General features: G+C 66.2%; 1 protein-coding gene across 16 annotated transcripts in view; it reads left to right on the plus strand.

Annotated features, from left to right (window-relative positions):
- The window catches only part of Ncor2 (nuclear receptor corepressor 2), a 138499-nt gene that overhangs the window by 40096 nt on the left and 75426 nt on the right, over positions 1-22977 (plus strand). For all 16 annotated transcript variants that reach the window (XM_077796068.1, XM_026402991.2, XM_026402993.2 and 13 more), the window contains 6 exons: positions 3009-3136; positions 4657-4834; positions 6814-6993; positions 9785-9898; positions 14663-14719; positions 19574-19626. In XM_077796068.1, coding sequence (XP_077652194.1) covers positions 3009-3136; positions 4657-4834; positions 6814-6993; positions 9785-9898; positions 14663-14719; positions 19574-19626 — 710 coding nt within the window. The remainder of the gene's footprint in view (positions 1-3008; positions 3137-4656; positions 4835-6813; positions 6994-9784; positions 9899-14662; positions 14720-19573; positions 19627-22977) is intronic.

Below are 22977 nucleotides of genomic sequence, written 5' to 3' on the forward strand. Positions count from 1 at the left end.
CACCCATAGGCCCTGCGAAGCCTGGGACCCCCGTTTCCCCCAGCGGTAGCCTCTCAGGGGACCCCCCCGGGCCCTGTAGAGCTCTTGGACGTGGGCCTGTGTCTGGCCCTGCCCTAGGTGGTGCTCCTCAGCACCCTAGAAAGGACCATCTAGGCGATTTCCAGTTTGTCACAACAGGTATGAGGTCCCCTGCTGGCAGCAGGTGGGGGCTGGCCCTGGGGGGCAGGGCAGAGCACTGGCCCGTGCTGGGGCCGCTGCATTGCTACCAGCCCTCGGGCTCTGGGGGCTTCTGCCCCTGTGTGCACCTTGCCACTGACTGGCACTGGGGACCTTGGCGGAGTGCCAGGCCACAGAGAGGGCCCTGCCTGGGCCGGGTGGGGATGGGCCAGGCCCCCAAGTGGGCCCACTTCCTCTGCTGACTTGTAGCCATGGTGTCCTGGATCCTCCTGGGGTGAGGGCCACTCTCTGGGCTCCCCTCATTTTCTGAGGCGTGGCACTGGAAACGTGGGGAGTAGGCAGGTCTGGGCTTAGGACTGCTGCCGGCCCCACTGGGCAGGATGAGCCCATGATCCTGCCTGCCCATCCTTGGTGGCACCTGGAGAGGCCCTCATCCCCTATGAGCCTTGCTGCTTCCTCCGTGGCCCTGTATTGCCGCCTCGCAGGCTGCGGAGGGAGGGGTGAACTGAACGGCCAGGGCTTCCCTGCCGCAGGGCACAGGGCAGTTTAGTGAATGGGAGCTGCTGTCTGGGGTGTTGGTGTCAACGCCATGCAACCCGGCAGGCGGACTGCTCCAAGATGGCGTCAGGTGGCTCCAGCCTGGCCGTGTCCAGCCCAGGTCACCACCGTGGGCCTCCTTGGTTGATTCTTCCCGGTCTTCCTTTCCTGGGCAGCCCTGATGTGGACATCACAGTGGACACCCGCGGAAGGGACCCCGGCTCCCCCCGGGGAAGTTGGGGTCAGAGTCAATGTGGTGGGTTCTCCAGCCCCTGTGGCCAGCGCTGTTCCACCCACTCTTTCTGCTGTGCTCATCTGGCTTTCCCGCGGGAAGGCCTGGTGTCACTGTCCTGTGCCCTGGAGAGGTCTCTGCCTGGCCGCTCGCTCCTGCCCAGGGCCCTGGCTGCTTCCTGCCCATGCTGTGGGCACTGGTGCTGGGCACTGTGGGGGGGCACCAGGAGGCAGCTGCCCAGCCCTGGTGACCGTGGCGTAGAGGCTTCTCCCTTGGGTGGTGCCCATTTGTGAGTGGAGCCTCCCGAGGTTTGAGGTAGGGACAGTAAGGGACAGGCAGCTGCAGCCCAAAGCTGCGTAGCAGGATCCCCCCTGGCCGCTCTGGGAGGCCCTTCCCGGGGGCTTTATAGCCTGGAGGAGGACAGGGGTCCTCCCAGCCCCACCCCGTGTCCAGGCTCCTGTTCCCTGCAGGGCCCCTGAGGGTCTGAGGGAGACTCCACCCTGCACGTGGTGTCTCCCCGATTCTCTGCAAAAGTTAAAAGCCAGACAAGACAGAGTGGCTGGGTATTTTTGCCCACTCCCAAGAAACAGTGTGGAAAACCCAGACAAGATGTCCAGGGGACACTAAGTCACTCTCCACCCTGTGTCTGCTGCCACGTCTGTGCCAGACATCACTAATCAATTGGCACACGGCATGGCCTGGTGTCCCGCAGACAGTGCGAATGGATTGGGATCAGCACAGCTATCTGTCTTCTGGGGAGAGGCTCAAACCAGGCTGCCCTTACCACTCAGAGCCCAGGGGATTTGACAGGGTTCTCCCCAGGGGGAGAGGGATGTGCTTGGCAAAGGTGGACCTGTCCTCGGGGAAGGTGTGGGTGCCTTTACCCTGGCCCTACCGTCTGGGTAGGGATTGCGGAGTGCGGGCCACGGGAGCTTGGCCCTGGGGTGCTCGCCTTGCGTGCTCTAGCCCTGGGCTCTGTACCTGGTGCCACACACACACACACACACACACACACAAAGATTGACAAAGAGAGCACACGTCTGTCATCCCAGCAGCTTGGGAGGCTGAGGCAGGCGGATCTTGTTCAAAGCCAGCCTCAGCAACAGCAAGGTCCTAAGCAACTCGGTGAGACCCTATCTCTAAATAAAATACAAAATAGGGCTGGGGGTGTGACGTGGTGGTTAAGCGTCCCTGAGTCCAGTACAAAAAAGAAAAAAAAAGTGCAGAGCGAGGGTCCGTGGGTGGCTGGTTATGAGGAGGCTTTGAGGGGAGGGTCCTCCAAACCGTCTCTCTGGGAGCCCCCTGCGCTGGGTTGCGAGGTCCTGTGAGGTCCTGTCTCTGGATGGCTGGGGGAGCCGGGCCGGATCCTGGAGAACTTGGGCTGGCCTTCACTAAAGCTGCGCCTTGCCTTCCCTGGTGGCCTGGTGACCTGCTGGTGTGGCATGTGCTCTGCCTCCAGGGGCTGGCCTCCGCTGAACTGCTGGCCTGGCCTCCATGCAGCACGCTTGGCACTGGGTCCCTGCATACCGCGGGCTGGCCTCCCCTTCTCGGCCACGCCTGGCCGGGCCCTCAGTCCCGCCTATCTGGCTGCCAAGCTCCCTTTCTATCCAGCATCCTGTCCCCGTGCGCTGGACCTGGTCCCCGGGCAGCTTTGTTCCTGGGGCCGTGAGGCTCTGCTTCCTGTGCCCGCCCTGCTGGGCAGCAGAGGGAGGCGGGTGGGCCCAGGGCCCCTCTTGCCCAGCCCTCCTCTGCTCCAGTGGCTGGGCAGCCGGGGCCGTCCGGGCAGCTGGTCTGGCCCTCACCAGCCGGTGGCCTTGGATGGGCGCCCCCCATGAGCCCTGCCTGGCCCCAGTGTGTTGTCTGGAAAGTGGGTGCAGTCAGGGCACCGATGGTCCCTGTGAGGAGCAGGTGGACCAGCCTTCGCGTGACTCTTCCTTACTGGCGGGCGGGTGGGGGGGTGCAAGGGCAGGGGGCAGGGCAGAGGTGGGGCAGGGGACAGGGCGGGGCTGGGCAGCCCCTTCCTGCTCCCTGTGCCCACCGGCTCACGTCTCCCCCTCTGCAGGACGTGGGGTTGCTGGACTACCAGCGCACGCCCCGCGACTACGCCGCCCACCTGTCGCCTGGCCCCGTCATGCAGCCCCAGAGGAGGAGGCCCTCGCTGCTATCCGAGTTCCAGCCCGGGAATGAACGGTGAGCAGGGCCGCCCAGGGCCGCCTTGGGAAGAGGGTGGAGGTGGGGTGGGCTGGGGCCCCCGCAGGGCCGGGCTAGGTGAGGGGTGTCCGTTGCCCGCCTGCCCTTGACCTGGTGGCCACATGGGTGTGTGCTCTGGAGGGAGGTGCCAGCCGCTGGTGCAGGGACGTGTCCACCTGGGCCGGGAGCCCCTCCTCTCCTCTCGCTGCCTTTCCTTTGCTGCTGCCCTGGGACAGTCTGGGCAGCCTGACTCTCCTTCGTCCATGGGCAGGGCCAGCAGGGTGGCTCCCCGGCCCTCCTCTTAGTCTCAGGACATCCACAGAGATCCCGTTCCAAGCCAGGCCATGTCTCTGAGTGACGAGGGGACACTGTGCAGCACTTGGGTTGATGCCATGTGCCTCCTGCCAGGCCCTGGTCCCAGTGCAGTTCTCAGCTGGGAAGGCACAGAGGGCCACCCTGACCCGCTATGGAGGAAGGGGTGGGCAGGCGCCCGGGGACTCCTTGCAGGTGTAGCGAGACACGGCCCAGCCCCCGGGGCTCTGGGTGGCATTCAGTCAGTCCACGTGCACTGACTGAGCACCTGCTGTGTCCCTGTCACTGGGATGCTACAGTGGACAGGAGCAGTGAAGGGGCCTGGGACCAGACCTCCTGGGACGGGGAGGCGTCCAGTAAGCTCCCGGGGACCACGGCTGCCCAGAGGGAGAAGTGTGAGGGGCACACAGCAGGGAGGCCACCTGATCCGCACTGCTGTGAGGGATGGGGAGTTTGTAGAGGGCTGGAGTGGGCAGTGGCCCTGGGGCAGTGGGCGAGGTAAGCAGGGGCCAGACCCGGCAGGGCCTGTGGGTGAGAGCGAGAGCTTGGCTCCCCCCGTGTGTGGGCAAACAGCTTGAGAATGTTCCAGGCCTTGGCGGGTGGCCAGTCCTGGGAAGTGGAGGTGCAGAGCCACAGCCCTGCTGGGTGTGGGGAGGCAAGGCCGCACCCCCCAGGGAGAAGGGTCACAGCGAGCCGGTCAGGAGTCGCCAGGCTGGACAGCTCCCATCTCTTCCCAGGGCCACTGGGCAGAGCAGGGGCCAGGTCAGGTTTGACAGCAGGAGTCTGTGGCCCGTAGGTGACCTCTGCCCTGGATGGTGCTGGGTGGTGGTGTCCGGTGTGTGGCGCTTGTGGGGTCTGACCGAGCCCCGCGTCACCAGGGGCCTCGGTAACTGCCGAGCAGTTTGTTCAGTGCGTCCGGGGAGCTGGCTCCGTGCTAATGGCTTGCTGCTGGCCGAGCTGCCGTGGCGGGTCCCAGACCACACTTAGTGGCCAGGGAGGGGCAGTTGCTGCAGGTGTCCCTGTGCCTCCCTGGCGCTTCCCTCCTGTGGACGTCCTCACGGGCCTCAGTCTGAGGGCAGCTGGGGCTGTGCTTGAGTCCCTGTGACCTCGTCACCAGTGGGTGTGGGCCATGGCCGGTGCCCAGTGGGGAGGGCCTTGGGCCTCGGGTCCCAGCCTCCTGCGTGATACCGTGTGCCCGGCCTCTGCAGGTCTCAGGAGCTCCACCTGCGCCCCGAGTCCCACTCGTACCTGCCCGAGCTGGGGAAGTCTGAGATGGAGTTCATGGAGAGCAAGCGCCCGCGCCTGGAGCTGCTGCCCGAACCCCTGCTGCGGCCGTCCGCGCTGCTGGCCACAGGCCAGCCCAGCGGCTCTGAGGACCTCACCAAGGTTAGGCCTGGCCCTGGCTGGGAGCCTGTGCTGACATGGGTTCTGCTGCTGATTGACGGATGGGAAGGGCCTGTGCCCAGGGAGAGGGCCACTCGGGCAGGGGTGCGGGTGTGGGAGTGCGCACAGGGCAGGCAAAGCCCGGGCAGCAGGGGATGCACAGGGACGAGGTCTCTGCAGCTGCCAGGGGATGAGAGGAGCTGGAGAGGTGTTGCAGGTGGTAGGGGGCGTGCAAAGGCCTGAGGCAGGGAGAGAAAAGGGATCCTTGGGGCAGGGAGCTGGGTCCTGTGCCATCCAGGGCAGCCCCATGTCCACCCTCTGTACTGTCCCTGCTCATGGTGGGCTTGCCCTGGGGCTGTGGCCTGGGCAGCTCCTCCCTCACTACCGTGACGCCTCCCCGGGCTCCTAGTGCAGGACTTCTGGCCCTGGGTGGGCGCTGGCTAGTCCTCCAGGCTCTGGGCCGCATGGAGGCCAGGTGTGGGGAGCAGCTCCCTCGTCCTCTCCTGGGGGCATCCCGTGGACACGCAGCTGGCTTTTGTGACATGCACTACACATGGGCGTTTGTGGCCACACTGGTTCTGGAATGTTCTGGCCACCTGGGAGACCGGGACTGTCAAGGGTCTCTTGCTCCTGCCCGCCTCGGGTGTCCATCTGGCGTCTCTGCTCAGTGGGCCCCTGTGCCAAGGTGCTCTGTCTGCCCCCACTTGGCCTCCCACTCTCGGGTACCGTGCGCAGTGGGTGCCGGCTGACTCAGGGCCAGGTGTGGGTGGACATGCCATGTCCTGCTGTCTCTTGTGGGCTCTCTGTGCCTCAGCCTGCTGAACCTCCTGCCCAGGGGACCAAGGGGACACTGTCCACTTCTCTCCTGGGGGGCTGCTGGCCCCAACTGCTCCTGGTAATTCTCAGGGACGGGGACTTCCCGGGGTAGCGCTGCATTTGGCCTGAGGGTCTGGGCTCCCAGTTTCACTGGCTTGCTGTGGCCAGGAAACCTGGAGGACTGTGGAGGCGACATGTGGTCAGCTCCTGTGTCCCCTGGCCTCAGAGGGCAACATCGAGGCCAGGGGACACACCCAGCACTGTCCCAAGCTCTCAGCCCCCAGGGCCTGGCTTTGGCTCAGAGGGAGGACAGGGATGGTGTGGCTCCTGGTTCCGAGGCCCGGGCGCATGTGGGCCTGGGCCTGGTGCCGGGGACAATGTCCCCTGTGTCCGTGTGCAGCTGTGGGGGCCGGGAGGCGGCCCTCAGACCTCTGCCAGCAGCTGCCAGCTGGAAACCCAGGCTGGGGCCAGCACCTGCTGAGCGCTGACTGTATGCAGGGCCCCCGCCTTCCACATGTTAGTGCCCACCAGGCTCAAGGCTGCCTGGGAGCTGGGGACCGTCTGTCCCCGAGGTACAGATGAGGAAGCAGGCGGGAGAGCCGGGTGCTCTGCTGGGGGCGCTGGAGCTTGGCTCCCAGTGAGCGCGGTACCGCCCGACCTCAGCCCAGAGGCCCGGCGCAGCCTGGGCGTCCGGCACAGGGGCTACCGAGTCCTGGGGTGAGCTTCCTTGAAGAGCAGCCTGACTGGGGTCAGCGCGCCCCTGCCCACGGCCTGGAGGGCTCTGTCTACCCCCCACGCCCTGCTGGGGTTTCCAGGTGCCCACCGGGCGCTTCCCCTGGGCGCCATGAGGGAGGGTCTGCGGGGCCAGGCCTGGGGCCAGGCGGGGTCATGTTCTTGTTCTCGGGGAGCCTGGTCTGGTGTGTGGCACAGGGAGGCTTCATGCACGGGGGGAGGGGGCAGGTGTGCCCAGGGTAGGCAGTGACCTCGTGTCGAGGTGGGCAGGATGCTGATGTGGGGGGAGCAGGCCTGGCGTGGAGGTCCTGGGGAGGCAACGGCCAGTGCCCTCCTTGGCGGGGACAGCCCTGGTGGCCTGGTGGGAAGCCCTCTCCACGGCTGGAGCAGGGGTGCCGACGCCGTGCCCACCTGCACCCTCCTTCTGCACGCAGGAGCGCAGTCTGACGGGCAAGCTGGAGCCCGTGTCGCCCCCCAGCCCCCCGCACGCCGACCCCGAGTTGGAGCTGGTGCCCCCCCGACTGTCTAAGGAGGAGCTGATCCAGAACATGGACCGCGTGGACCGCGAGATCAGCATGGTGGAGCAGCAGATCTCCAAGCTGAAGAAGAAGCAGGTGTGGGTGGGCCCGGGGGGCCTGGGCGGTCGCCAGTGTAGTAGGCAGGCTCCCCATGTGGGGACTCTGGAGCTTGGAGCCCCCAGACAGGAGCTCGGCGTCCCCCGACAGGCGCAGGGGGTCCTTAGGAAGGAGCACGGAGCCCCCAGACAGGAGCTGGGACCTGGTTTGAATAAAGTCCGGTTCAGACTTAGGAGGCTCCGTGCTGTGCTGGGGCTGTGGGCAGGAGGGCAGAGGGAGCAGGTCAGAGGGCAGATGGTAGGAGGGCAGGAGGCAGAGGGCAGGCTTTTGGCGGGTCGGCGGCTCTCCCCGGCCCTGCCCCCTGGCCTTGGGGTGGGCCGGGGTCCACTGCGAGGCACTTTTCCTCGCCTGCGTCTGGTGGCAGCCAGCCTCCATCTCTGGGCCTCCCAGCTGTGCCCCTGCTAGCCGGGGCCTGTGCCCCACCTCTGGGAGCCTCTGTTTCCTCCTCTGTGAAGTGGGCACAGGCATGACCCCTGTGGGGTGTGGCAGGTCCCCAGGTCGGGGGCCGTTATGGGGAGCCACAGGAGAAGCCGGTGTGAGACTCACTTTGTGATTTTATTTTAAATCACATTTACTTCAAAGCGAGCAGCTGGCCGGCTTTTGCGGCTTCCCGCGGTCCTCTCCCCGGGGTCAGCTGGTCTCTGCTCAGGTGCCCCTTGGCAGAGAGGACACTGGCCTCTGAGGAGCCCTTGTCCTTGGCCGCCTGCGTCCCAGGGCCCTAAGTGAAGTCTTCCTGGCGCAGGGTGGCCGCTCTCTCTGCTCTGCTGGTGGTCCCAGGGCCACACGGTCCCCGCCTGGGCCTTCACCGTGCCCATGGCCCGTGGCCACCTGTCAGCTGGCTGCAGTTTCCCCAGGGGCTGGTGGGGGCCAGGCCCACCCCATCCTCTCCCCAGCCCCGGGGCAGGAGTGGGAGGACAGAGGGCTTCCTGGAAGAGACCCCATGGGCTGGGCACTTGGTGGGGGAGGCAGGGGGACAGGGGCTTCCAGGGGCCAGTGGTTTTCCTGTCTGGGAGCTCCGCAGGGGAGGGAGGAGGGCAGCGCTGGGTGGGGTCCAGGGCCATGCCAGCCCTGGAAGCCACACCTCTCCTCCCAGGCGTGGTCTGGGGCTGGGGCAGGGCTGAACCACAGCTAATGTGGCAGGAAGCCAGGTGGCTTGGGGACAGCCCCCTGCAGTCGGGTTTTGTGTTTTGATTTTTTCCTAAATTCCACTTGGACTGTTTTTTTTTAAAGCTGAAATTTCTAAACAAAATCCATCCCTGTGACGTACACAGTCCAGTGGCATTTGGCACACTTGGCCACCCGCTGCCTCATTCCAAGACGTTCCAGCCTCCTGGCAGGAGACCTGGCCCCAGGGTCCTTCCCCACGCCCCTCCCCCAAGCCGGCCAGCTGCTCTGTCTCTGTGGCGTGGCCAACCTCACAGGCCTGTCCTGCCTTTGGTCTCTCTCTCTGGGCCTTCCAAGGTCCCTCTGCCTGTGGCACGTGCTGGCCCTCCTTTTCATGGCTGAGTACTACCCCATGCTCGTGCTGTGTTGGCTGCCCACGCAGTGACTCTGGCCCGAGGTGGCTGTCCTGGGCGGGGCTGAGTGTGCTGGAGTGTGTCTGCATGGTTGTGGGTCCCTGCGGGTGTCGCCCTGGAGTGGAGCTGGGTCACCTCCTGCCTCTGGGTGTAACTCAGAGGAATTTCCAGGCCATGTTCCATGGCAGTTGCGCCATTTTCCGCCTCGGCCGCGTGAGGTTCCAGCCTTTCCACATTCCTGCCTGACGCTGTGGTTTTCTTTTTTAAGAAGGCTTTGATTCCGGCGTCGGGCTGTGCAGGGCTCTTCTGCTCTGGGTCCACTTGCTGGAGGTGGCCGGTCTCTGGCCCCTGCCCCGGGGCTGTGCGCTGCTTTCTTTGATCTCCAAACAGCCTCTGAGGTGGCACTGCTGCCACCGGTTTCCACTGAAGAAGACACTGAGGGTCGGAAGAGGGAGGTGACTTGTATGGGCAGGTCACCAAGACCCAGTATGGGCAGCAGGGAGCCCAGCTTGACCCAGGCTTGGTGTCCTTGAGCCGTCTTCTTGGGTCTCCGTGGTGTCTCCTCTGCTTCTCTCTGGTGCCTGCAGTGGGCCGCCTTTGCTGGCCGGGACACTGCCCACCCTCCCTGGTGCTGCTCTGGAGTTTCCTGACCCAACTCCAGGGGCCTCTGAGGGACGGGGACAGCACGGCTCCCCCGGTCTTTCGTGCCAGTGAGGTGGGGTGCTGGCTTTCTGGCTCTATCTGCCTCTGCTCTCCTGGGCTCCTGGGTGCACGCGGCCAGTCCCTCGGTCACTGCAGCTGTGTGGCCTCTAGAGCAGAGCAGGGCCATATTCTGACGCTATGACTCGGGCTTCAAGCTCCCTGGCCTCATCTCCCCTGCGGCTCTAAGGGACACCCTGTCCAGGTGCTTGCAGGGGGCTGTGCTAGGCAGACTGGGGCAGAGGACAGGGCCCTGACCGGCCCCTGGCAGCCCTGCAGGCGCAGGGTAGAGGCAGAGGAAGAGAAGAGAGGCTCAGAGAAGTCCAGCTGCTCCCGAGGCTGCACAGCAAGCAGCCTTCAGGCTGGGCCTTGGCTCAGGCTGTGGCCCGCCGACTGCCGCAGCTGGTGCGACCGTGGGGGACCGAGGCTTGGCCGGCGGGGCCCAGCCTCCGCTCCCCTCCTGGCCCCGCTCTGAGGGACAGGTGCCCTGGGGGCCGCGGGGCGCGGCTGGGTTCCCGGCCCAGCCCCACGCTCACCCTCGCTCTCGCCCACAGCAACAGCTGGAGGAGGAGGCCGCCAAGCCGCCCGAGCCCGAGAAGCCTGTGTCACCCCCACCCATGGAGTCCAAGCACCGCAGCCTGGTGCAGATCATCTACGACGAGAACCGGGTACATGGAGGCGGGGGGTGGGGGTGGCAGCCAGTGGTCACCAGCTTACACAGCCTCTGGGTGACTAGAGGGGCGCAGTATGGACAGCCAGGCCAGCTGCAGCGGGCAGCACAGTCTATCAACCCTGTGTCAGCGACAACAGCCAGTCCGTATCACCCAGCTCCACCCGGACGCTCCTTCCCTTGGTGGACCTGGGAGGGTGGGCACAGTTGCTGTTTCCCTTTTACACATGGAGACTGAGGCCCAGAGAGGTTGAGTGACTTGCCCAGAGTCACATAGCCAGGATGTGGAGGGTCTGGGGTTGGAATTCCTTGGTGAGGCCTCTGGTGATTTGGCCTCCACTGTCCCTGCCCTGGGATGAGCCCTTGAGTGATGGAAGCACAGGGTCAGGGACCCTGGGAGGGGCACCTGCCAGTGTCTAAGGAGGCTTGGTGCTGGCAGGAGGCTGGGGGTGCCCAGAGCCGGGGTCCGTGGGGCCGGAGCCCAGGAGCTGCTGCCTGAGGTGTGGCCTCCTCTTTGTGGGCAGTGGGCTCTGGGCTGTCCTAGTCGCCTGCTGGGAGCCAGGCTGGGCTCATCTGCACCTGACCCCAGAGGTGCTGGGTTAGGCCGAGCCCAGCCTTCCTTGTGCTACGGATGAGGAGACCGAGGCTCACAGAGGAGCCGTCCCTCCTGAGGCCACACAGCAGTGTGTGGGGGTGGGGACTGCCCTCCCTTGCCTCTCCTCTCAGCCCAGCCCTGGCCTCCCTTGGGTCACCTCCTCCGTGGGCTGTGCTTGGGGTGGGGCAGCCCCTGCTGCTCTGTGTCCCCCATTTGGCGAGCCTGACCCTGGGGGCCTGGAAGCTGCCCCGCGCGCCCTCCCACCCGGGTCTCTGACCACAAGCAGCACCAACGGAGATCACAGTGACGAAGGCCGTGGCCACGTGTCCTGCCAGCTGTCCTGGTGCAGGCCCACTGTCCTCTCTCCGGCTGCACCTCGCTGGCCCCTCGTCCTTCAGTGGACGCTGGCTGTGGAGTACTGTGGTCGGGATGTGTCCTCTGCAGGCCTCTGGTCTTGGGGTGACACAGCGACAGTTATGTGCTTCACTCATGGAGCCTGAGGCCCAGAGAGAGGGAGGCCTTGCCCGGAGGTCCCATCCTGTCACCTCTGCACGCCCTGCCTGGGCCTGGTGGGACAGCAGGGTGGCTCTGTCCAGCAGCTGCCGGTGGTCGGGGGTGACGGGTGCCCTCAGTCCCCTGCCTGGGCGCCTGTGCAGCGCCGCGTGCTGTCACTCTCTCTGGCTCTCGTGTCAAGCGTGCCCTTTCCCAGGACGTCCCTTTGGCCCTCTGCTTGATCCTGAAAATCCTTCAGCACCATTTCCTCCCCTGACTTCCCCGGGCTCCTCAACCCGTGTCCCTGCGGGATGTCACTTGTGTGTGTGTGTCTCCTCTTGGTGGGGACTGGAGCTCCCTGAGGGCAGGGTCTTCATCTCACTCCAGTGTGCTCAGCTCACACTCGTGGGGTCACTGCAGGGAAGGCGTGAGGGGCCCGGGCCTCCCCCAGAAGAGCCCTTTGGTCTTGGGGTGTGGGGCTGTTGGGGTCCTTCTGACTGGGCTGAGCCTGGCAAGCTGGTGACCTGGCAGGCAGGAGGCCCTCGGCCACCTTTGGCTAGAGCAGCCAGGGCTTAGTGGCCCTTGGGGATGAACAGGATTAGATTCCACCCCACCCTCCCCTGCTGGTTCTTCCAAGCGGCGCAGGATCACGGTCGGCTCTAAACGCCAAGCCAGCGGAGCACGCAGCTGCCCCCGGCCTCTCTGAGCCTGGACGCTGGCTTATCATCCACTCATAGCACGTCTGTGGGCACCGCTGGCCACCTCTGCCTGCCTCCCGGGAGTGTGTGGGCAGACAGGTGGCAGGTGACAGGGCCAGGGGCCGAGGGGGAGGCAGAGCCTGGCTGGTGTGGGCAGCATGGTGTGGGCAGGGAAGCTGGGCAGTGGGTGGGCTAGGAGGAGGGCATTGGGCCCCAGCGTGGGTGCAGCCCCGGGTGGGGCCTGGAGGTGGGATGGGGCTGGCGGGTGCAGGCGCAGGGCCAGGCTCTCCGCAGCTTGGTGCTCTCAGGGGTAGGTCCGCAGGGAGTCCAAGGGGAGGCTGGGGTCGGCAGCAGAGGCCTCCCTGGAGGGCGCGGCGAAAGGGAGCTGGCCTGATCCAGGCAGGCCACATGGCTGGGCTATCCCAGGGTGAGGACGAAGGCTGGTGGACAGCCCGCCCGCTCAGCCAGGGGGACTCTGCCTCAGGCCAGGGCTGCACCTGGGGATCCCAAGGGACCGGGCTACGCACTATGGGGTTGGACTCGTGAGTGTGTCCATGTGGCCTGTGGGGGTCTGTGACGCCCAGGAGCACCCTGTCCTGACTCACAGGGGTAGGGGGTTGGTCAGCTCTGACTAGCACATCCTGGCACCCCGCGAGCAGGGCTGGTGTTGAGTGCTGACTGTGCCAGGACCAGCATTTGAGAGGCCGGGGGACTGTGCAGGGGCAGACGGGCTGCAAATGTGAGTCACTGAGCCGCACAGGGCTGCTCGGGTGAACGGGGGCTGGACCTCTCCTCCCCAGGTGCCCCCGGGCCTTGGTGCCCCCTCCTAAGGTGGCAGCAGCTGCAGCCTGACCTGCTCTGGAGAGGCCTGGTCCAGTCGCAGCAGCCGGTGTGGCCCAGAGAGCAGGCAGAGGGGCTGTGCTGCCCTCCTCCCGGGGTACAGGGGCCGCCATGTCCCTGTCCAGGCCAGGGCTGGGAGGCAGCAGGCTTCCCCTCCTCCCTGGTGGGGGGTCCTGCGCTTGGGCCCCTCGGGGCAAGGGTGGGGCTCTAGGGCTGGGAGCCAGAAGCCCCTTTCAGCAGTGAGGGTGCCCCAGAGCCCGGGCCCCTGCGCCAGGTGCCCTGTCCCCAGCGCCCCTGTGCCAGGTGCTGAGACAGCAGGGGGAGAGCAGGTTGTCCCACAGCCCCACCACAGGGCCTAACAAGGGGCCCCTACAGGGAGCTGCATGCCGTCTGCAGGAGCAAGATGGTGCAGGGCCAGCGGGGCGGAGGCACGGACAGGGCAAGAGCGGAGGGGCGCTGGCCCTGCGGGCGCCGGGCAGGCCGTACTCAGGTCGGCAGGAAGCTGCAGGAGCCGGTGCCATTTTGGGAACAGGCTGTAACAGTGGCCTGGACCCTTGTTCCCAGGGGTGTCCCGTTCTGGGACTAGGGTGCCTTCCCTCGTCTAAGGAGGGAAGTGACGGTGCTCATGTCACTTTGTCCCTTGCAAAAGCTATGGTGTTCAGAGCCCGGGGCAGTGTGGCTCACAGGACGCAGGCTTCTCGAGTCGCCGGGTTCTGTATGCGCCCTAAGGCGCAAGCCTGGCCGTGTGCTGGGCATCCCTTTTGTCCAGAGGGTGAGCACAGACCCCACAGGCCTGGTGGCACTGACCCCTGAGCCTCTGGTGCCTGAGTGCACTGGCCTGCCCTGTCCCTGCTGCCCGCCCGCCCTGGTCAGCCTTTCTCGTCCTGGCCGCGGGTTCTGTGCATCTCGCATCTCCAGGGTGTTTCCAGGGCAGGTGGCCTGCAGGGGCCCTCAGGGTGGTCCCTGCCTCCCAGACCCAGGGCCTCCCCAGGCCATGGCTGCCCTGCCCAGACAGTGGCGAGGCCTCTTCCTTCCGCCTCCGGCGTGTTTCCCGTTCCGCCGATGGCGCGGTGGCATTTCTGGGCCTGGCTGGGTGTTCTCAGTGGCGGGATTCGACCCACGCCCAGGCGGCCCCTGGGAGGCTCAGCAGGACGTGGTCACCTCCCAGGCCGTCCCTGCCTTCGGGCCTTGGCCTGCGGAGGCTGCTTGCTTCTCTTGGGGCTCGGGCTTCCCGTGGGCCCTGCTGGGCTGGCCTGGGTTCAAGACATGTCATTCTAGATGCCAGCTTGAGGCCACCTGCAGGCCCACTGCCCTGCTGATGTGCATCTGCCCCAGGCCTAGCCTCCCAGCAGTGTCCCCCGGAGCTCCACGTCACCTGTCGTTTTCAGGGACAGTGTGTTGACTGGCTCAGGTGGCCAGTGCTCCTGGCCCATGCTGAACCTGGATGCTCCCAGGGCTGGCCCAGTCACGGGGTGGGACACCCCTGGTCCTCATGTGTGTGACCTGATGTCTGCTGCTTGGGGTCTGTCTCGGGGCTGCTGGCTGTCTTCCCAAACCTGTTGTCCAGAGTGCTGAACAAGTGCTGCCCCAGCCGTCCCCCACGGCCTGGGAGGCTGCCTCCCTGGGTCCTCTGCCCGCCCTCCTCCAGCCTCCCTGTCCAGGCTGACCGTGCTCTGGGCCTCCTGTGAGCAGGACTGTGGTCCCAGGCTGGGGCTGGTGGCCAGACCTGGGCACAGTGTGGCCTTCATGGCCAGCCTGTTGAATCAGCATCCAGAGCCCTCTCTGCCGTGTGTCCCCATTTCCCCATAAGTCCTGGGTTGTGACGGAGGGAGGCGGGAGGCCCAGGAGTCGCGTGACCAAGGCCCTGGACTCTTAGAGGGGGGCCTGGCCAGCTCCCCGGGCAGAGGCTGGAAGGACCCGCACTGGTGCCACCGCCCGGGAGGGGTGGTGGGTGGGCATGCAGCGGGGGCTTCAGGCCCAGGCCAGGTGGGCTTGCGGGCGCTGCTGTCGCAGCCTGGGGCTTTGGTCCCGGTCCCTCCCCAGGCTGTGGGCCAGCGTGCGGGGAGGGGCGCTGCCTGCCCCGGAGGCCTCGCTCACAGTTTCTTCTGTCTCCCCCGACCCCTTTCCGTCCCTGCAGAAGAAGGCCGAGGCTGCCCACCGGATCCTCGAAGGCTTGGGACCCCAGGTGGAGCTGGTGAGCGGGCCGGGCGGGTGGCAGGGCTGGGGCAGGAGGAAGTCGGCCCGGGCAGTGGGCAGCGGGCTTTCGTCAGGGGGGCAGGAAGCGCCCTCCTGATAAGAGGCCGGCAGATAGTGCGGGCAGTGAGCGAGCTGGGCTTCCTCTGGGCTCGAGTGGCCCCTGCTTCCGGCCGAGCATCGAGATTCCTCTCTGGGCGCGAGGTCTGGGCTCAGCTCCCAGGCTGCCCTCGATGGCTGTGGCTGTGGCCGGCGCCTCACCCTGTCTGTGCTTCAGTCTCTTCACCGACCCCTGGGCACCCTGAGGGTGGCTGCCCACCTGGGCACTGTGGCGTGGACCCACCCGGGGTGGCACGCAGGTGGCATGAGGGGCGTTCGCTGCTGCTGCTGCTGCTGTTCCCAGGGTCAGGCTCACGTTGCTGCCGGGCAGGTGCAGACCTGGGTCTCCTGGGCTTGGGGTGGCTGAGAGCAGAAGGCTAGCCCTGGGGGAGCCCCGGCGCCCGCTGCCTCCACCCTTTGGCTCCACCCGTTGGGTTCCCTGGGGCCGTTGGTGGGACCCGGCGGTGGCGGTGGCGGGGGTGGGGACACCGTGGGTCCCACGTGCAGGGGTAGCTGGGGGGCTCTGTGCCAGGGCGGGAGTGAGCCCGTCGGGGTCTCCTGGGCATAGCGAGGTCTGGCCCTTCCTGGTGCAGGCTCCTCTGCACCACAGGGCTGGGGTGGCCTAGGTCAGGGGTGGGACCCAGGGTCCAGCGCTGAGGCCCGGGAGGGCTCTGAGTACAACCTTGGCCTTCACGAGCCTGCGCCATGGAGGGGGCAGAGATCAGCTGTGCACCTGGTTTCTTACGGGTGGTCCGTGTCATGCGGTGAGGGCTGCCCATCCCCAGAGCTGGGACCCTGCTCCTACTACTGGGCACACAGCCACAGGCCACTCACAGGTGAGGACAGGACACCTGCGCCCAGGTCTCTGGTGTGCCCCCAGGAGTGTGCACTGCCACCAGTCAGTCCCCATGTGGACGTCCTCCACGTGGAAGGGTCGCCCTCTGTGCGCGGCTCTGTGTGTCCATGCCCCATAGTACAGCCCTGTGTGGCCTTGGCCCAGCCCTGTCCCTCTTCCCGTGCCTCTGTGCCTTGGGGCTGGACCACTGCCCTGGGCCCCCATACCTGGATCTCGCCTGGCGTTTGGAGCAGGTCTTGCTCTCTGGCCACTGTGCACGGAGCTGCCCTGGGCAGCTGTCCAGGGTCATGTCTGCCCGTTCTCGGCTTGGGTGCAGCTGACCATCCCCAGGAAGCCCCTGGCCTCGGCCGGCTGCTCTGTCTGCAATCTCGCCTGGGAGCTGCACCTCACCTTGGTGTCCCAGATGGCCACTGTGGTCACTTCTGACACCAGACTCGCCTTCTCTCCTGCCGAGTCTCCAGGGCTCCTGGGCCGTCCCTCTGTGATGTCGGGCACACGGTGAAGACCCAGGGACGGGTCTGCATGGCTATTGGGGACGTCGCTGGTCCCCGAGCTCTGAGTGGGTAGTGCTGGGAGCGCAGCTTCTCCAGGAGCCCGGCTGGCCCTGGCTGAGGCCAGGCATAGGCTCCCTGAGCTGCTGCACTGCCAGGTTGTTTGCCTGAGTCCCTTTGGGAACAGTGGGCCCTGTGTTGGCCTCTGGGGACAGGGCACCCACTGTGTGTCAGGGCCTGTGGATCGTCCCTGATCCCGTTTCCTGGGTTGGCCTTTCCTGGGTGGCACAGAAGGAGGTGAGGCTGGGAGATGCCCGGGGGCCTGCACGGGCTGTGCTCTGCCTGTCCTTGCCTTGCCCGGGGTATCTCCAGGCAAGGTGGGTGGGTGCCCCGCAGGGCACAGTGCCCACTTCGTGCCGGAAGCCTGGGCGCGCTAGCCTGCCGCCCTCCAGGGGCCACAGCCCTGGGACCCAGCTCTTCCCCCGACTGTGGGGTGCCGCGGGGCCGTGGGCACGTCCCGCCTGTGCCCTGTGGGGCTCTGTGGCTGTGCCTGGTGCCAGGTGGCCTGTGGCCTCTGGAGCAGGTACTGGTTCAGGGAAGAGAGCGAGCCCTGGGGGAAGGAGACCTGGAGGTAGTGCCTGGGGCTCTGGGGCCCGGTGCCTGGTGCCCGGTGTGCCCAGTGGGCACTGGGGGCCCTGTGGAGGGCGGGGGGGCCGGGCAGCGAGGGGCAGCATGGCCGGCCTGCTCTCTCTGTGCTCGGAGGTGTCATTGTAAGAACCTGGTGTTGCCAGGCTTGTGGGCGGGGCTGGCCCTTCCTACCTGACCTGAGTGGGGCCAGCTTTCCTCTCAAGACCCTCTGGACGCCTCCTTCTGCCCAGGGCCTCCTCCTTCCTGCCCTCCTCTGCCCCATCTGCAGAGAAGCCGGTGGGCCTCTGGGGACTGTCCCCTTGACTTCCCTGGGGCTGTGGGGACGTGCTGCCAGTGGCCCTGACAGGACAAGGGCCTTGGCCAGAGGTCATATGCTCTACTGAGGGTGAGGGTGCTGGGGTGTGCACTGGCCCTGCTCTCCCGAGGCCTCGTCCTTCCTGTCCCTCCTGTCCCTGTTGGTGAGGTGAAGAGGCTGCTCCTGAGGTCCCCTGGCCCTTGTTCGACTCAGGGAAGATGGGGTTCTGTGAGTCACAGGGCCCCGAGGGTCAGACCACCTGTCCCCTCTCCAGGCGAGGCTGCCTGTCACCCTGCTGCCCTCCTGTGGGCCTGCACCTTGGGCCCCGCTGCCCTCCTGGCCCCTCCAGCCGAGGACCACCACCCCACGGTCAGAACGTCCCTGTCAGGAGTGCCCTGTGCCCCTGTCCAACCTCCCAAGGAGGAGACAGGCCCAGCGTGGAAGGCCCTCGTCTGTGTCACTGTGTGAGCTGGGGACGTGGGAGCGGGATTCAAATCTGAACCCAACTGTTCCCAGCCTGAGCTGCTGGTCCCCTTCAGCTGGCCTGTGCGTCATTCATGTGTGGAGAACAGAAGGACCAACACAGGGCCACTTAGGTTCCAGCGTGAGCTTCTTTATATGTCCCCTTGCGTTCCTGAGATGAGGATCCTCAGCCTTCTGTAGGAGTGTCTCACCCCTTCTCTCTACTAGGAAGTTCTGCAGTATGTCTGACCACAGACTCTACTGCCCTGTTCTTTTGCCCTCCCATTCAAAACTGCAGGGTTGGGCTGGGACCTCTTGGTCTTGAGCTGTGTGCCATGGGGAGATGGCCTTGTAGTTGCAGGGTGCCCCCTCTGTCCCCAGGGAGTGGCTAGGCCTGGGACTGCCAGAGTGTGGTGGTGGATTGCCATGGGGACAGGCAGGGGCAGTGGCCACTGCCCAGGGTGTACAGGCCCCTCCCTTGACGCCGTCCTGTCCATCTGTGTCTGTGGGCAGCAGGAGGCCTGGCCCTGGGGTGGGGAGGAGGGGACTGTGGTCCTGCTGCCTGGGCTCCGGGGTTGTCGGACAGTTAGTGTCCCAGAGAGTGTTCAGCCCCTCCCCAGGGACAGCTCCCTTGGGGACCTGTGTGCCCTGTCCCCTGCCCTGAGGCCCCAAGACCCCACGTCTCCTTCTACCATCTGACCTGCCTGCCCTCTCACACTGACCTTGTCCCTCTGCTCCAGAAGGGCAGGGTCGCCCCTAGGGGAGCGTCATCTGTGGAAGCCCTTGGAGGGCCCTGCTGTGTGCGGGAGGGACGGACAGGGACAGACTGGAGGGGCGCGGGTCTGGTCAGGCTCCGTCCCCTCTGGGTGCCCTGAGCCATGCCGGAGGACAGAGCAGCCCAGGTTGGCGTCGCCTCGCCGCAGCCACTTGCTGTCCCTCCAGCGCAGAGGCCACCTGGTGCCAACGAGGGTCTGTCTCCCTCCCCGGTCAGCAGGAGACGGCTGGTCTTTGGCTTGGCCCCCGACGCTCTGCTCGTCCCCCTCCAGCTGACCAGCGGCCTGTGCTATGGATGGGGTGGCCATGCCCGCTTGGTTTCTCCTGCTGTCCACTCTGTCCCACTGGCCACTGCAGGGCAGGGGCTGGGGACGCACGGGACACTGGTGCGATTCACACAGTCTATCCCGACATGGACGGTGACACTGCTGCTCCTCAGGCCTGGCAGTGGCCACATGCTAGCCTCAGAGCCCGGGACAGTGCCTTACTTGACCTTCACTGCCACCCTGGCCTTGAGCCCCATTCTACCTGTGAAGCAGATGGCAGCCATGGGACAAGGGACCCGCCCCCAGGGCTCGCCTCCCTCCTCCCTCCTCTGCCCCATCTGCAGACACCGCTGGGGTCGCAGGGCAGCAGCTCAGCCCTGCCGCCTGCCTGGCGCTCTGGCTGGTCTCGCGTCCCGTGTCCTGCCGTCCCTGAGTGTCGGTGCCTGGCTCGTCCAGCTCGGTGCTCTGAGGGGCCGTGGGCCACCCAGCTCCTCGAGGCTCGTGGTGGGAGCACTCCGGGAGCCCGGGCAGCAGCAGGGTCCTCGCCTTTCTGGGCAGCGAGCCCATGCGGCCATCGCCTGAGCCTTGCCCTTGGCCCACATCCTGGCCGCCGGGCACTACCCTCGTTGTGGCCCCGCACACCTTGGAAGGGGAGGCTCCTGGTGGAGGGGCCTTGGGTCTCTGCGGTGACCGGGGAGCTGGGCGTCCCCCTGCTCGGTGGCCGTGGCTGGCCCTGGCACCTCAGGGTGTGTGGCTTTCCCTGGGGCCCTGGCCCCTCCCGAGCAGCCATCAGCCTGTGGGTGGGGGTCACCGGGCCCAGAGGAGCCGGTCACGGTCTGTTCCTGGCCGGGCCAAGGCCGGGTCCCCATGTTTCCATCGGGCCTGTGGACAGCTGTTCCTCACCCCGGGGCCCTGGGCCCTGTGGACAGGGCTGCCCGGGGCTGACTCTGCTCTCTCCTTGCAGCCGCTGTACAACCAGCCCTCGGACACCCGGCAGTACCACGAGAACATCAAGATGTGAGTGTCTGCCGGGCAGGGCCTCGCTCCTGCTGGGGTCACTGCAGGACCGTGGGCTGGGGAGGTGGACAGGAGGCAGATGGGGCCAGAGCTCTGGGCTGGGTGGGTCCGGGGGAGGCTCAGCAGATGTGGGTGTGGGAGGTCGGTGGCCTGCAGACCTGGGCGGGTCCGCAGGCGGGGGTGGCCAGGGCACAGGCCTGTTGGGCTCCCAGGACAGGGCCTTCTCCCAGCTGTCACAAATTGGACATGGCCAGGGCCTGGACTATGCGGGAGGCTGATGTCTCCAAGCCAGAGCGCGGCCTGGGAGCCATGGTGCAGGAGGCTGTCTGGGTCTTGGGTTGCATTAATGGGAGCACGGCCTCCTGGGCCACGGAGGAGCCGTTTCCTCCTTCTGTCACCAGGAACCTATACAGTACAAGTTTGAGGCGCAGGTGGCTGTGGGAGTGGTGGGGGGGTAGGTTGGCCGCGTCTCTGGGGTTGCAGTGTTTTGGGACTTGCAGAGTTCATCTCTGAGGGGACGCATGATGTTCACGTGTGGCCTCAGGAGGTTCGGGTCGGGTGGCCCAGGGAGGTGTCACTCGTCTGCGGGGAGGCGCGGGGGCCGAGCTGCCAGGTGCCGAGCTACCAAGCGCCGAGGTGTACACCTGATGGCTTGGAGCGTCCACCAGTGCTGGGCCTGTTGACGTGGGGCCTCTTGTAGTTCGACTGCCAGTGGGACTGATGGTGTCACCCGCTGTCCACCCTGCTACAGCCTGCAGGGACCAGAGCCGCCGGGAGCCTCCCCTTCCCAGTCAGTGGGGCTCCGGCAGCAGCGGACAAGGGAGTCTCTGGCGCCTTGCCCCGTGTCGGGAGGTGGCCAGTGAGGCAGCGCACACCACGTCCCTCGGGGGGTGGGGACTGCCTGGCCTCCACAGTGTCCCCCACCACTGTCCAGATTTTGAGCAGCCTCCTGGGCCCTGCCTGCTGGTGCCCTGGAGAGGGAGTGGGGAGGCCGGGGACACGGGGAGGCCAGGGAGGTGGGGAGGCCGGGAAGGTAGGGGAGGCCGGGGGCACTCGCTCTCCCAGCCGGTCCTGTGGGCCTCAGAGACTCAGCGGACAGCACACAGGCCGTGCCCCTGCAGCCTCTGCCCTGATGCCCTGGTGGGAACCAGCTGTCACCCTTGCTGGGCACGCGCTCTGCCTGAGTCCCGTCCCTGGCCTCGTTTCCCCTCTGACGTGATTTTTGATAGCAATAATGTTAAGGCAAAGCATTGACGCAATTTTTGTCACTTAAAGTGAGTGACGTTTTAGGTGGAATCACGTGGGTGACCACAGGTTGTGAGAGCAGCTGTGGAATCCAAACCCAAAGGAGCCCAGTGCCCCAGACAATGTCACCAGGCCCACTGGTCTTTGCTCAAGGAGAGTGGACGAGGCTCGGCCTCACAGTGGCTCGGGTCTCCCTGAGGCCGCGGCGTGGGTGCCTCTGAGTAGGTGAGTGACTGACCTTGGCCTCAGGACCTCGGGGTTTTTCATGTTTTCCACCAAGAGTGTCGTTGGTGTCCAGTTTCAGTGAGTCGTCATGAGGTCAGTGCGGTCATTCAGTTTAAACAGAATTGTAAGAAGGTAGAAGACTGTGGCAGGAGTGGGCAGGGCCACTTTGCTGGAGAAGTCAGGCAGGACAGTTGGGACCCTGGGGGCTGAGCAGCAGCTGGCTGTGTTGACCACCAGAGACGGAACCTCTAAGCAGGGGCAGAAGTGCAAAGGCCCTGGGGCCACACAAGCTGGCTGGCCAAGGGCTGAGAGGCCAGCCCCACGTTGTATTCCCTGAAGCGTTTTGCTTGGATTTTTGTCTTCAACTTCATTTTGATGGCCACAGGGAGGAAGGACCTGGGTGTAGGGGAATTTTGGAAAGCCCCTGCAGGAGCCACGGGGGATGTGTGGAGGCCCAGGGAATGCCCAGGTCAGGGCTGGACACTGGCAAGGGCAAAGCCACCTCTCCAGGGAGGGTGGGTGGCACAGGCGTATTGGGGACCAGGAGCACTCTGCTGCCAGAGTCAGGGAGACCTGTGTGTGCGGCCCGAGCGTGGACTATTGCTGGAGCCTGAGGGACAGCGAGGCCCGTCGGGGACAGACGAGGTGTGTCCTTGTCGCCAGCTGCACTGGGTGGGGTCTGTCCGCAGTCATGGGTCTCAAGTGCACAGTGGCTCTGCTGAGCTGTGTGCTTCCTGCGTCCGTCTCAGAGCGCACACCGCCCACCTGCCCTGCGCTCCTGGCCAGCGCCCCGCATGCCTGCCGCCTCCGCAGACCATTTCCTGTGGCCCTGGCTGGGCCTCCCCTCAGCGTGTGGGCTGGAGGTGGGTGCAGGTGGGTGCCGCTGGGTGGGGCTGCCCAGCTCTGAAGGGGCGGGTGGGGCTGCCCAGCCTGGGCTCCCCCAGAGGCCTGGGATTGGGCCAGGTGGCCCAGAGGCTCTGGAAGGAAAGACCACATGTGTCCAGGGTGGAGGACAGGACCCCCACCCCACCCTGGCCCGTAGTGGCTGGGGGGCCATGGCTGAGCTTTGTGATGAGCCCTGGGGCCTGGGCCTCCCAGGCTGCCTCGTGGGAGCTGCAGGCTCCCAGTGTCCAGGCCAGGGCAGAAGTGCGGGGCAGCGGGGCCCTGATGGCAGGAGGAGCCCTGGGGAGTCGCGGCCTGGTGGGGTGGTGAGCCCTGTGGCTGGCCTGTGGGTCCAGCTTGGCCTGCGGGCCAGCAGCCAGCGCGGAAGCTCCAGGACTGGGCTCCTGAGGTCTGCAGCACGTCTCGCCAGCCAAATTGTTGTGACAGGAGCATGTGGCTTCAGGGACAGTTGCGTGCCGGGTGTGGGCAGCCCTGGGGGCCGCCGGCTGGGCCGGGGTCTCAGGCCCCAGCGGCCCAAGTGCGTCCTGTGGCATGTGGTCACTCTGTGGGACAGGGAGGTGGGTCTGGCCGCTGGTGTCCTGCAGAGGCGGGAGACACTCCTGGTCCTTCATCCAGCAAATGTCCCTGGGTCCCTCCTGCTGCCAGGCATCCTCTAGGCCCTGGGGAGACGTCGGTGGCTGAGCCTGACCCTCTGTGGGGGACATGGACATGAGCCCACACGCACAGGGCCCGTAACGGGCGTGACAAGGACGGTGAGACCGTCCAGCTGGGGTCCGAGGGAGCCCCGAGCCCCTCCCAGTCTTGCTGCACTGCCCGCCATGCCCCCGCGGCCAGGGTTGCTTGGGGGTGGGCGGTTGTCCCTCCCCAGGGCCTGGCCTCTGTCCCTATAATGTCCCCGTGTCCGTGCGCTGGCCACGGAGTCCAGTCAGTTTCACGCTTGGCTTCCTGCTGCATGGCAGTCGGATGTGGCGAGGCCAC

The sequence above is a fragment of the Urocitellus parryii genome, chromosome 3 (genome assembly GCF_045843805.1).
Source record: "Urocitellus parryii isolate mUroPar1 chromosome 3, mUroPar1.hap1, whole genome shotgun sequence".
In the NCBI taxonomy this organism is placed as follows: Eukaryota; Metazoa; Chordata; class Mammalia; order Rodentia; family Sciuridae; genus Urocitellus; species Urocitellus parryii.